Here is a 16,233-nt window from a genome sequence, read left to right as displayed (position 1 = left end):
GATAAGGGGAAATTAGTCGCATGGAGGGGGCGACTGCCCCCCCCCCGGATCCGCCACTGCCTGTGGGCATATCCACCCCTATTCATACCATAACCATAGATTACCTCTCAAATTAAACACAAGATTCTAATAAGGCGGCTGCTTTTACTATAATAGCAATAGTCTACTCATGAAGTTAATATACATGTCCCATGTATACTATTCTCATAAGTTGAAAGAAGTAAGCTTCTTAATTATATATGTATATCAAAATTTACAAATTAAACGTTTCTGTATAAGATTACTCCATAGATACTCATCTTTAACAATATATAAACAAAACCTAATCCTGCTAATTAGGCACCAACATCACATGGTTAATTATGGTCCAACTAACCATGGTCAATGGTTGTGTACTCTCTTAATCACCCCAAGTCCCAACATTGATTGTCATTAATTATGACAATATGTGTGTGTGTGTGTGGGTTTTCTTAACTAATTGCGTACAGAATCCTAGTGTGAAGAGATGCTCAAGTCGTAATCCTTATGAGTCCATGAAGAGATGAGCCCCCTTCATACCTGAGTCTGACAGGGAAAAAAAGGAAATGATGCTTCGTTTTCATGAGGTGAAGTCAATCTCAACATATTACTATTTACACACTGTCCATTTCCCAACTATAAGCCTAGCTACTTCCTTTGTCGTTGGCTGATTGCAAACTGATCGTTTCTTGATTACCTATAAATATATGATAGGCCGGCCAATTGGGTAGTTCCATCTATAAGGGGCTTTGTTTTGGTTTTCCAGAGGTATCAGGCAGGTATGTGCTGTGTTGCGCGTGCCTGGCTCCTTGTATGCCTGGCTCCTTGTATGCCATTTGCGGCCTCCCTCCCTAGGTGGAAGGCCGTCGTGAATGGCATGTGTGGAGCCATGCATGCTTTTTTCTCATCTCTTCATTTTGTTTCAACCTTTCTTGTCTTGTTTAACTAAATATACTAATTTAGAATCCTGAATCAATGTTCTGTAATCAACTGGTATTTTTGCTTACAAACTTGAGATATTGAGAAAAGAAGTGGCTCTTTAAACTTGGTGGTTGATCAACTCAAATTCACGTTATGTTGAACTTGATTGTGGTTATCTTACATGGAGTATTAACTAAGTTGGAGGGAAGGAACCAATTAAGTGGGATTCATGGTTGACAAGCTCAAACTAACTGCTATGTCTTACTTTTGGATATATATATGATTATGGATGATGTTTGATTTTGTACTTTCTATGTTATTTCTATTAGTTCACCAACACCAAAGACCAAAGTGATGCTATGATTATCCTATCCTTTTATGTGACTATATGTCGTTTATTAACAGTTAATTTTTAGTGATTTTGTAATTTAAAGAAATTCAATAACTTTTTTTTAGATTTTTTTTCATAATAAATAGAGTTTGAATGAGATTGAAGCACAACAATCATGATGATTGCTGAAATTGAAAATAACAATATCATGTTTGGGGTCATTAATCATGTGGATTTGTGGCCTCAAAATATTTCAAAAGTTTACTTAATTTAATGAAGTAAATAATTCCAAAATTAATTACAAATTTTTGATGTTGTCTGAAAAATCTGTGTAAATTTAAATCGTGTATTTTGAAAATCAATAAAAAATTGATTTAAACCATTTCGCTTACATTCCGAAAATGGCATGTTATGAGGGTTTTTTCTTCTTTTGTTCTATACAAGAGATATAATTCTGTGTTTGTACTAGACTTTTTTTTTGTTCCGGTTTAAGGAGAGATGCATGACCCTCATGCGTCTCCTTTTAATGAGACGCGTGACGATAATGCGTCTTTCAGAAAGACGCATGAGGGTCATGCGTCTCTCTTTTTTTTTCATTTTTTAACGACGCATGAGGGTCATGCGTCTTAGGTAGAGACGCATCTCCCTCATGCGTCTCTTATTTTTTTTTAAATTTTCACGGACGACGCATGAGCGTCATGCGTTTAGGGAGAGACGCATGATGCTCATGTGTCTCTAATTCGAATTAAATCAGTCGACCGAGAGGAAGAAGGCTCATTCAAACGCAGAAGAAAGAGTCTAAGGCGAATTTGGCGATTTTTCCTTAGCAAATCCGGCGAATCCGACGATTTCCCCTTGTGTTCCGGTAAGTTTCGTTCAATCCTTCAACATTCCTTCCTTATTTGTTGTTAATTTGCATAGTTTGTTTAGATTTCCCCTAATTTTTGTAAATTAGGGTTTATAACAAATTGCTCAATTTTGACCGATTTTTTGTTGTGCAGTTAATTGTAATGGAGTTTAGTGGTTAAATTCATTATATTGTATAGTTATTGACATGTTTGAGATGCTTGGTGTTGTGATTTTGGTTGTTATTGGAGAATAGAGTATAGGTTGAAATGCATCTTTTAATTTAACCTTCTAATTTAGTAGTTATATGTAAATTATGCCTTATAAATCATGAATTGTGTTGAATTGGAGTGAATGATTTGGTTTATGATGTGTTGTTATTTTGACGATGAATTTGAATGTATATGTTATTTGTATTGCAATTGTGAGTTTGTAATTGCTGTTTTGTGAATATGTACTTAGATTAGATGGAGACTTCAAGTTCTAGCGGACAATTATTATATGGACCCGAAGACCCGTGCTAAATATGCAGAAACATCATATTTCAAATAAACTCATGAAAGAGGGCACAACACAAGTATTTAAAGTCCGAAGGATAGAAAGTAAGACTTGGGACATCGACATTCATGAGAATGTTAGATACTGGCTTGACGCCTTTGGTTTCAAAGGCGTGATGGATTGTGGGAGGCCCATGAAGGTCGACAATGAGCTGATCACGACTTTGATTGAGCGTTGGAGGCCGGAGACGCACACTTTCCATCTACCGATCGGTGAGGCGACGATCATCTTGGAAGATGTGCAAGCCATTTGGGGCTTGAGGGCGGATGGTCACTTTTTCACAGGGCGTGACTATCATGTTGATGGGGTACGGACTAAACAAGCCCAATAGCAGTGACGGCCCATCAGCCCAAAGCCCAAGGAAGAGTATCAGTTCGGCATTACCAAAGAGTTCGGCCCCAGCCTACAGCTCGGTAAAAGCCGACCAATCAGTTCTACTCTCAGATCGGCAAAAGCTGTTCGGCAATAGTTCAGCAGTTCGGTCTCAGTATTCGACCGAACTGGGAGATAGTGGACCCATGCAGGATCTCATGACCACTACACGATCTATTTAGTGGTGTCAAATCATGCAGGATCTCATGCGGGATAAGCGGACCAAACAAAGAGGTAGTGGACCCATGCGGGATCTCCATGACCTCCACGACATCCACAACCATCATTAGTGGTGATGCAAGCCACGATCTTAGTTCAATGTATAAATAGAACTTAGATCAGATAGAAAAGGGTTAAGTTCTCTAGAGATCAAATATCAAATAGCAAGTCTGTATTGTAAGCCGTAGAAAACAGATCAAGCAATACAACTCTGCCCTCTTTTCTTCCCGTGGACGTAGATTTACTTCAGTAAATCGAACCACGTAAATCTCTGTGTCGTGATCTGTATTTTCCAGCATTCATCACCATCAAAAATTCGCCAAACCATCACTGGCGCCGTCTGTGGGAAACAGAGAACCAAATTTGTGATAAAGCGAATTTTTGACCCTTTTTCCACCCCAAAAAAAAATGCATACCAGATCACACACTACCCGTAATACCGTTCGTGAAAACCATGAGGAAGCTAGTCCAGCCCGCAGGTCCGGAAAACAGCCTCGGGAGACATCTACTTCCAGTTTTCACGATGAAGGAACAAGCCGCTCAAAAGGTCCACACACCGAGTCTTCCCAGCAGCCTGATTTGAATGAGGCTGTCAAGCTGTTCTTGGCTGAGAAGCAGGATGAGTTCTTAGCCTTCCTGCAAAAGAGCCAACAGCCGAAGACGAAAACGGTGGATTCTCCTTCCTCATCCAGACATGAAAGTCACTACCGCAGTAGTGCCGTGTCTTCCAGGAAGAAGAATCCTCAACCCCGACATGTTCCTGTTCCTCCTCGGTACCGGAATCACAGGAGATCTCCATCTCCTCCATACCGAAGAGATGTCGGGTTCGCCATGTACGGAGCATTGAAGACTCCGTTCTCGGACGATATCACCCGAACTCCCCTTCCACAGAACTACCGAACTCCGTCGATGACTTATGATGGGTTGGTGGATCCTCATGACTTCCTGGGACGCTATCAGTATAATATGGCGAACCAAGGTCTCAATGAGGTCCATATGTGCAAGCTGTTCCCCGAGCTGCTTATCGGGAACGCAAGAAGGTGGTTCGATAGCCTCCCCCAAGGCAGCATTAGATCTTACCGAGATCTAATGGAGGCTTTCCACAGGAGGTTTTTTCAGAAAGCGGAAGCCCGAATCACTTCGGCTCAGCTGCTTTCTATACGTCAAGGTCGCGACGAAAAGATCAGCGACTTTTTGACGAGATTCCACAAGGAATGCCTACAAGTAGATGATCTCAATGATCTACTTGTCATTTCGGCATTCCAAAATGGAATCCTGCCCGGAGCTCTCTACAGAAAGCTCGTGGAATGCAGTCCGCAAACAGCTCAAGAGATGTGGGACATTGCGGACCAGTTCTCCCGTGCCGATGAGGCAGACCGTCGAAAACGGTCTTTAGACAGCTCATCTAGAGGAGACGAAAAGAAGCCCGATCATAGCGATCAGAGGCTTCCTCGCCGAACTCCTTTTGAAAGAATTCAAAGGGCACCGGTACAAGGCAGATTGGGACCACGTCTCAATCCTGAGAAGCCGCCCGCTCAGTTCGTACCATTGAACAAGTCAAGAGCGGAAATTTTCGAACTGCATTCCGATATGTTCGAAAAGCCAAGGCGGATGACGAAATCGGCCGCGCGCCGACCTCAGGATCAATATTGCTCCTTCCATCAAGACTACGGTCACGATACCGAGGAGTGCCGACATTTGGCTGCAGGTATTGATGCCCTTGTGAAAGCAGGGACGTTAAAAAAATACCAAAGCAAGCAGCCGAAAAAGAACAAAAAGCAGGGAGGTGCGAACTGCGCTCCTCAGGATCCGAAAAGGCAACAGGATCCCGAAGACGATAACGAGCCGCAATATGATGGAGTAATCCTAACTATTGACGCTCTCCCTGCCGGGAAGACTAAATCGTCTCTGAAGTCATAGAGCAGAAGTTTAAAAGCTCGGTCTCCCACCCACAAGCAAACGGACTGAAGCCGTGATTCCGGTTGAGATCGGCATACCCAGTCCCCGAACTCTAAATTTCTCCTCAGAAATGAATGATGACGGACTGAGAGCCGAACTAGATCTGGCCGAAGAAAGAAGAGAATTGGCCTGCATAAAAGCAGCCAAGTACAAGGAGCAAGTAGCCCGGTATTATAACCAAAGGGTGAAAAAGCTGCAATTTCAAGTGGGAGATCTCGTCTTGAGAAACAACGAAGTAAGCCGAGCAGAAAAGCTGGGCGAACTCGAACCCACATGGGAAGGTCCATATCGGGTGTCAGAAGTCCTCGGCAAAGGGTCTTACAAATTGGCTCACATGTCAGGAGAACAGGTACCCCGAACATGGCACATTTCCAACCTCAAGAAGTTCCATTTGTAAGAGACAGTCCGGTCAGTCAATCTTGAGTCCTGTTCGGTCAATGTGCTTTCTTTGGTTTGCTTGGTCTTTGTTTGTCTCTGTGCGTTTTGTCTGTGTGTTTTGTCTGTCTCTGTGCGTGTCGTCTCTTACAAATGTTACTGAGGTATCTTGTTCTTCGAAGGCTGATCCCCTTTTTAGAACATATATAAGCCTACGATTGTGAGTCCAAGCTTCTAAAGAGGATACAAGACCACAATTCGGCTTAAGAAACAAGCAGTTCGTCTGAAACGAACTGCAACAATAAGCCAACGATTGTGAAGTCCAAGCTTCTAAAGAGGATACAAGACCACAATTCAGCTTAAACAAGCAGTTCGTCTGAAACGAACTGCAATAAGCCAACGATTGTGAAGTCCAAGCTTCTAAAGAGGATACAAGACCACAATTCAGCTTAAACAAGCAGTTCGTCTGAAACGAACTGCAATAAGCCAACGATTGTGAAGTCCAAGCTTCTAAAGAGGATACAAGACCACAATTCAGCTTAAGAATCAAGCACTTCGTCTGAAACGAACTGCAACAAAAGTCCGATTCACGCGATAAAACTTGCCTGAATTAGGACAAGGGAAAGTCCGATCCACGCGATAAAACTCGCCGAATTAGGACAAGGGAAAGTCCGATCCCCAAATTAGGACAACGGAAAGTCCGATCCGAGCGATAAAACTCGCCAAATTAGGACACAAACCAAGTCCGGTCAAAGATGTTTATTTCATCAGACCAAAGACGAGTCCGGTCAAAGATGTTTATTTCATCAGACCAAAGACGAGTCCGGTCAAAGATGTTTATTTCATCAGACCAAAGACAAGTCCGGTCAAAGATGTTTATTTCATCAGACCAAAGACGAGTCCGGTCAAAGATGTTTATTTCATCAGACCAAAGACGAGTCCGGTCAAAGATGTTTATTTCATCAGACCAAAGACGAGTCCGGTCAAAGATGTTTATTTCATCAGACCAAAGACGAGTCCGGTCAAAGATGTTTATTTCATCAGACCAAAGACGAGTCCGGTCAAAGATGTTTATTTCATCAGACCAAAGACGAGTCCGGTCAAAGATGTTTATTTCATCAGACCAAGGACCAAGTCCGGTCAAAGAAGTTTACTTCATAAGACCAAGGACCAAGTCCGGTCAAAGAAGTTTACTTCATAAGACCGAGGACAAGTACGATGAAATTTTTTCGCTAAGCTGTAAATACAGTGTTAGAAGCGAAAACAAAATTTCATTTTTCAAATCTTGTTCGGCATACAACTCCGCTACCCTACAAAATGGCGTTACGCCATTACAAAGGACTATTCTACTGTCCGGGGTTGCTAAAGTTGAGCCACCTATTCACAAAATCCTCGTGAAGCCGAGTTCGGGCGTTCTCGGCAGCTGAAGAATAAGCAGGTCGACGAGATGCTCTAATCGACCTACCACCTCTTCCCTGAGCCCGGGAAGCTCTAGCACCTCGGCGGCGAAGAGTCTCTTCACGAAGCATTTGTTGATCTTGCTCACTCATAATCACAGCTCATCTACGAACTTCAGCCCGTCCTTGTCTTGACGTTTCCGGCTGTTCCTGAGTTCGTTGCTGACTTGGAGTAAGGTTTTGAGCAAGTGAATCAGGGGTTTGAGCTGGAGTGTGACCATCTGTTGACGGGAAATGCCTAAGGAATCTCTCGATTGAGGGACGCCGGGAAAGAATGATGTCGTACCGAGAAGCCCAGCGCCGCAATGATTTCACGACTTGTTGGCAAGCCGAGCTCTCCAGCGCATTGTTCCTCCGGAGTACATGATATTCCTCCCACAGTTCGTCAACTCGTTCCTGAACTTCAGAGATGGTCATTCCCCCACGCCTGCAGATGAAATCCTCATACGCAGTCCTCTCAGCGACGGCAGTGTTCAGCTCGGCCTCCAGATCCTTCTTTTCGGACTCTAAGTCCTTATTATCGGCCTCCAGCTTCATTGAACGAGCCAAAAGTTCGTCATTCTTCATCTGGTCAGCTATAGCTCTTTTCTCAGCTTCGTCTAAAGCCGAAGAGTACAGCCGCTTCCAGTGAAGTACCTCCAGCTCCTTGAGAGTTAAGAATACAAAGCAGCTACGTCAGTTCGGCATTTCAGCTTACCGAGCAGGTAGTAAACCACAACAGGAGTAAGAGAGTACGAAAGGCTATACGAAGACACAAGAGCAGAAAGAAGAATTTTTTCATTCATAAGAAAAAAATTTTTCTACACAAGGGCTTCAAGGCCGTTTTACAAGAAGGAAGAAACTAAACTAAGAGAAGGAAAAAAATTTTTCTACACAAGGGCTGTCGCATTTAATGCAGTCACGCGCAAGGCACGTCCCCTGACGTCAGCCTCCCCCGTACCTTTATCCAGAATGCCGAAGTGACTCGCTTCGCCGAAGTGATTCACTTCGTCTTTCGGGGGGGGTAGTGATGGGGTACGGACTAAACAAGCCCAATAGCAGTGACGGCCCATCAGCCCAAAGCCCAAGGAAGAGTATCAGTTCGGCATTACCAAAGAGTTCGGCCCCAGCCTACAGCTCGGTAAAAGCCGACCAATCAGTTCTACTCTCAGATCGGCAAAAGCTGCTCGGCAATAGTTCAGCAGTTCGGTCTCAGTATTCGACCGAACTGGGAGATAGTGGACCCATGCAGGATCTCATGACCACTACACGATCTATTTAGTGGTGTCAAATCATGCAGGATCTCATGCGGGATAAGCGGACCAAACAAAGAGGTAGTGGACCCATGCAGGATCTCCATGACCTCCACGACATCCACAACCATCATTAGTGGTGATGCAAGCCACGATCTTAGTTCAATGTATAAATAGAACTTAGATCAGATAGAAAAGGGTTAAGTTCTCTAGAGATCAAATATCAAATAGCAAGTCTGTATTGTAAGCTGTAGAAAACAGATCAAGCAATACAACTCTGCCCTCTTTTCTTCCCGTGGACGTAGATTTACTTCAGTAAATCGAACCACGTAAATCTCTGTGTCGTGATCTGTATTTTCCAGCATTCATCACCATCAAAAATTCGCCAAACCATCACATGTCAACTTTCCAAATTGGACCAGCAAGTGCCCTGATCTGTTGGGATGGATATCAGATACTTCCACAGAGACAAAGCAAGGCGGTTTGCTGATGACCGCGCTGATCAACCAGACCAGGATGCCTCTGGGTGATGACCTACCTACGTACGTATACATCCAAAGGGCATGTATCCATGCCCTAATTTTATCAGGAGGTCTCATTCTACCAGACACCACGGGGTGTAAGGTTCTATTTATGTGGTTGAATGCGCTTGGGGATCCGGAAGAGGTGAAGACTATTAGTTGGGGAAGTGCGGCATTGGCCTACATTTATCATTATCTGTGCGAGGCTTCCATGGATAAGAGGAAAGAGTTGGGCGGGCCTATGATCCTTTTGCGCCTATGGGCGTGGGAAAGAATGCCCACATTGATGCCTTCGTTCAAAGGATCAGTTGTGCACGAGCCATATACACCATGTGGCACCAGGTATATATCTAAGTATTTATTTATTTATGCATATTGGGTAATTTTCTTACATCAATTTTATGTATAGGTGGAAAGGAACAACGCAGATAGGAAATCACACTAGGTGGCCTGGCTCAACAACTCGTTATGCCTCCACTCAACGATTGTGCCTGGATTCCTATACTGCAGTTCAAGCATGTAGCTTGGCAAATCCCTAAATGACTCCTCACATCCACCAAATACAATCTCTAAAGCCCTTCTCCGTGCATACCATGCCTTCTTATAACTGATTACCACATGAAATTTTTCATGAACAAAATTTCTTACGTTTGCGGCACTGAACTCGGCATTTTTTAGCAACTGATGGCGAATACACAAAGCATTCATTGGTGATGAAAAGTTAGCATGTCCTCTATCATTACGATGGCCTTCACAACTATGGCGTCCGCACCACTTCCTAATCTCCCACATATCATCATGGGCCATGTGTGTACAGAAACTTCCCACCGACATTCATTCGCTTTTTCAGCTTCGGTCTCGCTGATAATAGTTGTCCCATCTTCTGTCCTCCCTGCTGGATATTTGCACACGACATGCCACCTTCTTAATTTGCTCTCAACCACCCTAAATTGCCGGTGTTGCCTCGGACTCCACATAGTAATAGCAGTCTTCACATGCAGCTTACTATCAAATTTTGTTCCCCCATTAATCCGATATGGATGTTCTTCATCCCAATACATGGTACTGCGTTCATTACCAACTTGAGGTACCTCAGAAGGACCACTCGGCAGCCGGCGAAAATATTTCAACCCAGTGTGAACGTATTCTGGAAGTGGTTGTTCACCTTGCACGGCGGTTTTATACACTACCTCCTCATCACTAGAGTCAGCACCAGAATCATCACTTAAAATATCATCAGACGATGATGACGACAATGGTGGATCAAGTTCTCCTCGTACAACATGAACATCAGCATGCTCTTGTACATTCTCTTGAGTATTCAATCAAACATCAGCAGCATCTGCAACATCTGTTTGCTCATTCATACCGCAATCAATGCTCATAGGTTCAAACCTCGTAGATGATCCAACACCATGATCAACAATTGGTGGGATGAAGGCATTTCCAACAGACGAATATTCAACAAATAATTCAATATGCCGAGTAGAATTTAGAGCCGCATTGAACATAAAAAACACACTTTCATCACTGTCAACCCCAGTACATACATAACTCGTACCGGTACCCAAGAAACAATGCCTCCAAGATATTTCGATAGAGTGTTGGTTTGAATCTATTCTTATCTTAGCACATATCATTGCAACTAATTCAGATAATGAAACACATGAATTCAATACGATGGAAGCTCTCGCACGAGGAGGATCATAACAAATGCCGACTTGAGGAAGTTGAAATATTCTACCACCACAATATAAACTCACGAATACTTGCATGATTTCTGCAATAATATATATACAAACCAACAACAATTAAAGTTTCAATAAACCCTAATTTAGTAAGTTTAAAATAAATTTATCAAAAACCCTAATAATATGCAAATAAACAACAAATAAGGGAACAATGTTGAAAGATTGAATGAAACATACCGAAATATGAAGGGAATCGCCAACAAATCGCCAAGTTTTGTCTCCCTCTCTTTCTCGGGCAAATTGTGCCTATTCTGCGTTGCTGGGTACTGATTTTAGCAAGTTAGAGACGCATGGGCATCATGCGTTTCTCCCTAAGACGCATGACGCTCATGCGTCGTCCGTGAAAATTTAAAAAAAATAAGAGACGCATGAGGGAGATGCGTCTCTACCTAAGACGCATGACCCTCATGCGTCGTTGGAAAAAAATGAAAAAAAAGAGAGACGCATGACCTTCATGCGTCTTTATGAAAGACGCATAATCGTCATGCGTCTCATTAATAGGAGACGCATGAGGGTCATACGTCTCTCCTAAATACGGAATAAAAAAAAAAGTTAAGCACAAACACTGAATCTAAGTTCTATTTTAAAATAAAAATAGAAAAAACCACATGTTATGATTATAGAGATACATGGTGGATTCTCATCATCCCCGTCATTAGATTCCACTCCCAATCTTTTTTCTTTTTCCCCGACCCCACCACCTCTCTAATCTCTCTCTATACATACATTAATACATATACATTCATTCCCCCTTTTGTATTCTAGTAATTGTATGTATCACCTTTCTCCCTTCCCTTCCTCTCCACATTTCCCAATTACGATTCGGAACGATGTGAATTTGAAGAAGGAAACGCTGAGGAGAGGACAATCCCGGCAATTATCTTGTTTCCTTCACCTATGACGCCACCGTCGCGGGAAGGTATTAAATGTTTTCTTCATTATATTGAAGTAGTGGTTTTTTTAGATTTTGAGTTGAGTGATTGTAAAATAGGTTTAGAGTTGATGCCTTAACGCGGTCTCATTGTTAAGAGAGTGATGAATTGTATTAAAAATACTGCTAAAGTTTGCTTCTTTGATAAATATTTGCCAACTTTTAAAAGTTGTACCTAATTTGCCGAATGGGGTATAGTAGTTGACTGAATTTGCAAGTGCTCATAGCATTTGGAAGTTGTGGAAAGTGGGATCATGTGAATTTTATAGTTTTATCTGCAGAAATGGGCTGGAATTACCTCTTCTGTTTAGCAAAAACAAAAGCTCGTTGTTAATGTATAATTTTCGAGTGTATGTTACATTTACAATGTGCTGATGGTGACTAGTTTAATACTATAGTATTTGGGTAACTAGATAGTGGATGCACAGTCATGAGAATTAGCTTTATGTTTTATCGATCAATCTGAATTGGGATTGCTTGTTGTATGCAGCATTACAATAATTTTCTTTGCAAAGGAGGGTGAAAATTGTTGCTTGACTCAAATCAAAGAAAGCTTGCATCCACTGATCAAAGTGGATTTTAAACAAGGTTTAGCCCAGGAGTTTAAGCAACCCTCTGGAACCGGGATACATCTCTCAATGTTTGAGGATGGAGAATTGTTGAAAGACAGGGATGTGGACATTTATCCACTGGCAGTCAAAGCAGAGGCATTGACAGATTGTCAAAATGGAAACTCTGACAATGGGTCCTCGAACTCGCAGATAACTCAGGCTGTGTTTGAGAAGGATAAAGGTGAATATCATGTAAGAGTGGTGAAGCAGATATTGTGGCCTTGTGCGTGAACGGCATGAGGTATGAGTTGCAAGAGATCTATGGAATTGGAAATTCTGTCAAGGGCGAAGTTGATGCGAACGATCCTGGAAAGGAATGTGTTATATGCCTCTCTGAACCTCGAGACACTACTGTCCTCCCTTGTCGTCACATGGTACACTTACTCTTTGTTTAAGCATATTCAGAAATTTGTGACTCCATTAATAGATCAAGGTTCCTCTTAATTATCTATAAATAACATGCGTATATTCTTGATGGTGCAGTGTATGTGCAGCGAGTGTGCAAAAGTTCCGAGGTTCCAAACAAACAGGTGCCCGATATGCAGACAGCAGCCAGTGGAACGCCTTTTAGAAATCAAGGTCAACAATGGAGCCGATGAATAACTTAAAAGAAAACAAAGAAAAATAGGTGATGCTTCTGTAAAGTTTTTCCTTTTCTTCTTCATTGGCTCCTGGTTTGTTGGTTTTGCTTCATCTTCTTTTTCTCTTCCCACACTTGTGATGCATTCATTTAATGCATATAGACTTTACTTATACTATCTGATTGCTGTCTCATCACTATGCAAATGGATATTCTATACATGCTCATTTTTATCAAGACTGATGTTCAGAAGGTATACTATAGAATGTATGGCTTGTTGTTTGCGAAGAAGCATTACACTTTGTTCTTCTACAAACTTTCTTATTATCCTAATTCTTAGTTAGTTGCATCTTTATCTCACTCTCTAGTCTTTTTCAGTAACATAACACTCTGCTATTTATTTTCTGGAAATGTAATGTAAATTATGTCTTTATTAGTAGTATGTTTTACGGGCGATGATAAGGGCAGCCATTTAGGTGGGCTCTCCTTGCTTTCGTATTTACTATTTACTGAATTGTTGTGTGCTTTATATGGTCATCTTACATCGTTTCTGCTGGGCTTGATTGGATGGTGTAAAATGTACTATTTGGTATATCTGTTTTTATTCTTACATTATTACATAGTACATGTATTTGGTGATCTACAATTAAATATGCATAAGCAAGTTGTTGCTGTGGGATTGATTGGTTGCTCGTTTTGCATTTGCATTTGCATTTACAGATTCTTCAGGAAGTGATTTCTTTTACTTCATCTTTTTGAGAAATTGGTGGTTGGTCTACAGAAAATTCTTTCTAGTTGGCTATGGGGTGGGTTGGTCTCTGAACCCTAGGTTTCGGTTTGGATTGTTACCGTGGGACTCCTATATGGTTTGGTTCCCGCTCCATTTTTTGAACTGGAAATGCAGGTTCCGGTTATAGTTTGAACCGAAACGCAACACAATGGCCAGCCCCTCTATGTGCCTTGTTACTATGTTAGTATAGTATAAATATATACTCTCTCCTCAGCCCCATTAAATATTTTCTTTTTCCATTTTCTTCCGTCCCATATAAATAGTCCACTTCTAATTTTGGTAAGTTTTTCTCTCTGGTGAAATTCATTTTTCACTAACAATATCCAATAACTTTTTTTTTATCTCTTTTCTATTATCAATTTTGCATTATTATGTTGTCCCCAAAGTCAATATTTTTAGGGACGGAGGGAGTATTACTTTATTATAATAACGCAGAATCAATCTACAGAACAATTTTAGCGTAATGGTTCTGATAGAGACATTTATATTTAGTTTATTCTGGTGACCTAATAATCTCCATATTATTGTTTAGCTGTATATTACTACTATTTATTTTTATAGTTGTTAAGAGTTGATTTATTTTTCATATATATTAGGATTTGATTTATTTTCTATAATTGTTAGGATTTGATTTATTTTTCATATATGTTAGGATTTGATTTATTTTCCATAATTGATAGGATTTGAATTAGATTTGTTTTATATCATAGAATATCTTTTTATATCCACACAAATTATCCACACATTATAAATATGTATTCCAAATATGTATGGAATAGTTGATTAGAATCAAAATCAAATACTATATCATTCACCGTCTGGCTCTGCTCTCTTTATGTCAATGGGCAACCTAAAAGCCTAATTTGGATAGGCAATTCAAAATCCTATCAAATGGTGTTTTCATTGAGACACTCATGTCTCAATGAAAGCACCAGTTGTTAGGCTTTTGCTCGTCTATCTTCCAGTATTAGAGCACTCAAACAAATATGTAAACAAAAGCTGCGAAACCCTAGTTGAGGCCCAACAGTTTTGAAAATTAATGAGGAATGAGAATAAGATTTATCTTTTGTCTCAATGAATAGAACTCTATAGGACTCTTTAGGATCCTAGTTGGAGGATCCAAATACTGCATGATACGATAATCTTTGTATTTGATCGGCCAATTTAATTTGTGTCCGTGTAGGGTAATCGTTCGCTTGGCGCTGGATTTGTCCCGTGGTGGTTGATTGCGGAGTTGCCGGTGGAGGGACCGGCGGAAGCTCCATCATGTTCTACTCGTCTTTTGAGCATTTATTGTATTCACAGGTTTATGACGGAAGTCAATCGTGGTATATGTTTTTTTTGAATGATCGTCTAAAAATATATCCAAAATTTGTAAATTAGCTCCAGTTTAATTTAATAAACTTAATTTTTAGTACTGTTTTCAATAGCTCATATTGTCTTGAGTGATCTTACTAATACGGTATACCACGCTTCATAAACATGAAGTTTATCGTAGAAAACTAGAAATCCATCTGCGGGATTATGACTATCGAATAGGTGAGGGGATTCATGGAATTAATTGGTTGGAGAGATGCAGGTTTATTCGTAAAAGAATTGTGATGCATGATCATAACAATGGTTGCATTTATGTGACTCAACCTCAATATTCTCATCATAAAAGTCGAGTTTGTAATAGAAAATTCTTGTATTTTGGTACTTGATGATATAACCACGTGTATGAATTTGTAAATGCTGAAGAAATTGGTTTTAACTTTGATAATTAATAGTACTATATAAAAATATTAAATAGAAATACCAATAAAACTACAAATATTTCGATACATATAGCCTACAGGGTCAGGATTCGAATTCAAATCTCTATACTCAATAGAATATTTGCAATTACAAATACAAAAATTTCATTGAATAACATATATCAACAAAATTATAAATATTTGACTGTTTTGAAATACATGTACCAATATCCAAGAGTAATTCCAAATCTAACAAACCCTAGTGCAATATACACGAAGGCAATAGGTCACCAACATAGAGTTCGTAATTTATTATCAAGGTCAAGCAGAGTTATCCTTGATAATCCATTGCAATAATTAACAGTCATACTATTTATCTAATCCACCAATAATGCAATTAAATTACAATGATCACATTACGCAATTGCCTTGATGATAATTAGCTAATCTATCAATGATAGTAACCAAATTGCAATTAATCAAGAAAAGTTATACCTATTGGAAAGTGGTGGATGATAGTATCCAATTATTTCAATGACAAGGCAATCATAATTGACAAGACTGGGAAATGAAGTGGATATTCGAGATTAAGTCTCAAATTCAAATAAAGAGTTTTTTTTTATCATAGCTAATTTCTCCATCTACTAACCATGAAATTTCAATTTGTGTCTTCTCCAGATACTCCCAATGTTAATCACATATCATATGCTTCATCTCCAATTCCAAATATACATCAAGTATCTAAAGAGGATTGTTTACAGTGGACAGTAGATTAAGTTGAGAATAATAAAATTGGAAGTTGAAGCAATATATGATCAAACAAGCTAAATATTTTATAATTCTTTTTTTGAAGAAAAATATTAGCTGCATAGTCAGTCCCAAATATCAATCAAGATGAGATATGGAGAAACTCACCAGCCTTGGTTGTTTTATCTTCTATGCAAAGCAATCTTTTAGCTGCCTATAGATTGTCAACACTCATCTACTTCCACCCTTGAGCTGATGTTCCTGTCACCTAACTCACC

At 40.3% G+C, this 16,233-nt stretch overlaps 1 protein-coding gene and 1 pseudogene across 1 annotated transcript; both read left to right on the top strand.

Annotated features, from left to right (window-relative positions):
* The first annotated feature begins 1,895 nt into the window (after nt 1–1,895).
* Nucleotides 1,896–9,612, top strand: LOC121761527 (serine/threonine-protein phosphatase 7 long form homolog). Its single transcript, XM_042157170.1, has 4 exons — nt 1,896–2,135; nt 2,579–2,972; nt 8,688–9,151; nt 9,219–9,612. The coding sequence occupies exons 2-4, from the start codon at nt 2,643–2,645 to the stop codon at nt 9,346–9,348; spliced, it is 924 nt and encodes a 307-aa protein (XP_042013104.1). The 5' UTR covers nt 1,896–2,135; nt 2,579–2,642; the 3' UTR covers nt 9,349–9,612.
* A 1,584-nt stretch (nt 9,613–11,196) lies between these two features.
* LOC121761709 lies at nt 11,197–14,899 on the top strand (annotated as a pseudogene).
* The last annotated feature ends 1,334 nt before the right edge of the window (nt 14,900–16,233 follow it).

This window comes from Salvia splendens, chromosome 13, assembly GCF_004379255.2.
Source record: "Salvia splendens isolate huo1 chromosome 13, SspV2, whole genome shotgun sequence".
NCBI classification, from domain to species: Eukaryota; Viridiplantae; Streptophyta; class Magnoliopsida; order Lamiales; family Lamiaceae; genus Salvia; species Salvia splendens.
Note: the sequence above shows the minus strand (reverse complement) of the source record. Positions and strands in the feature narration are given on the sequence as shown.

Excerpts from the sequence above, each read along its gene's own strand:
- LOC121761527 (XM_042157170.1), top strand. The coding sequence starts at position 2,643 with ATGCAGAAACATCATATTTCAAATAAACTCATGAAAGAGGGCACAACA. Across the intron at positions 2,973-8,687 it reads TCACAGGGCGTGACTATCAT|GTCAACTTTCCAAATTGGAC; the intron begins GTTGATGGGGTA and ends AAACCATCACAT. Across the intron at positions 9,152-9,218 it reads TATACACCATGTGGCACCAG|GTGGAAAGGAACAACGCAGA; the intron begins GTATATATCTAA and ends TTTTATGTATAG.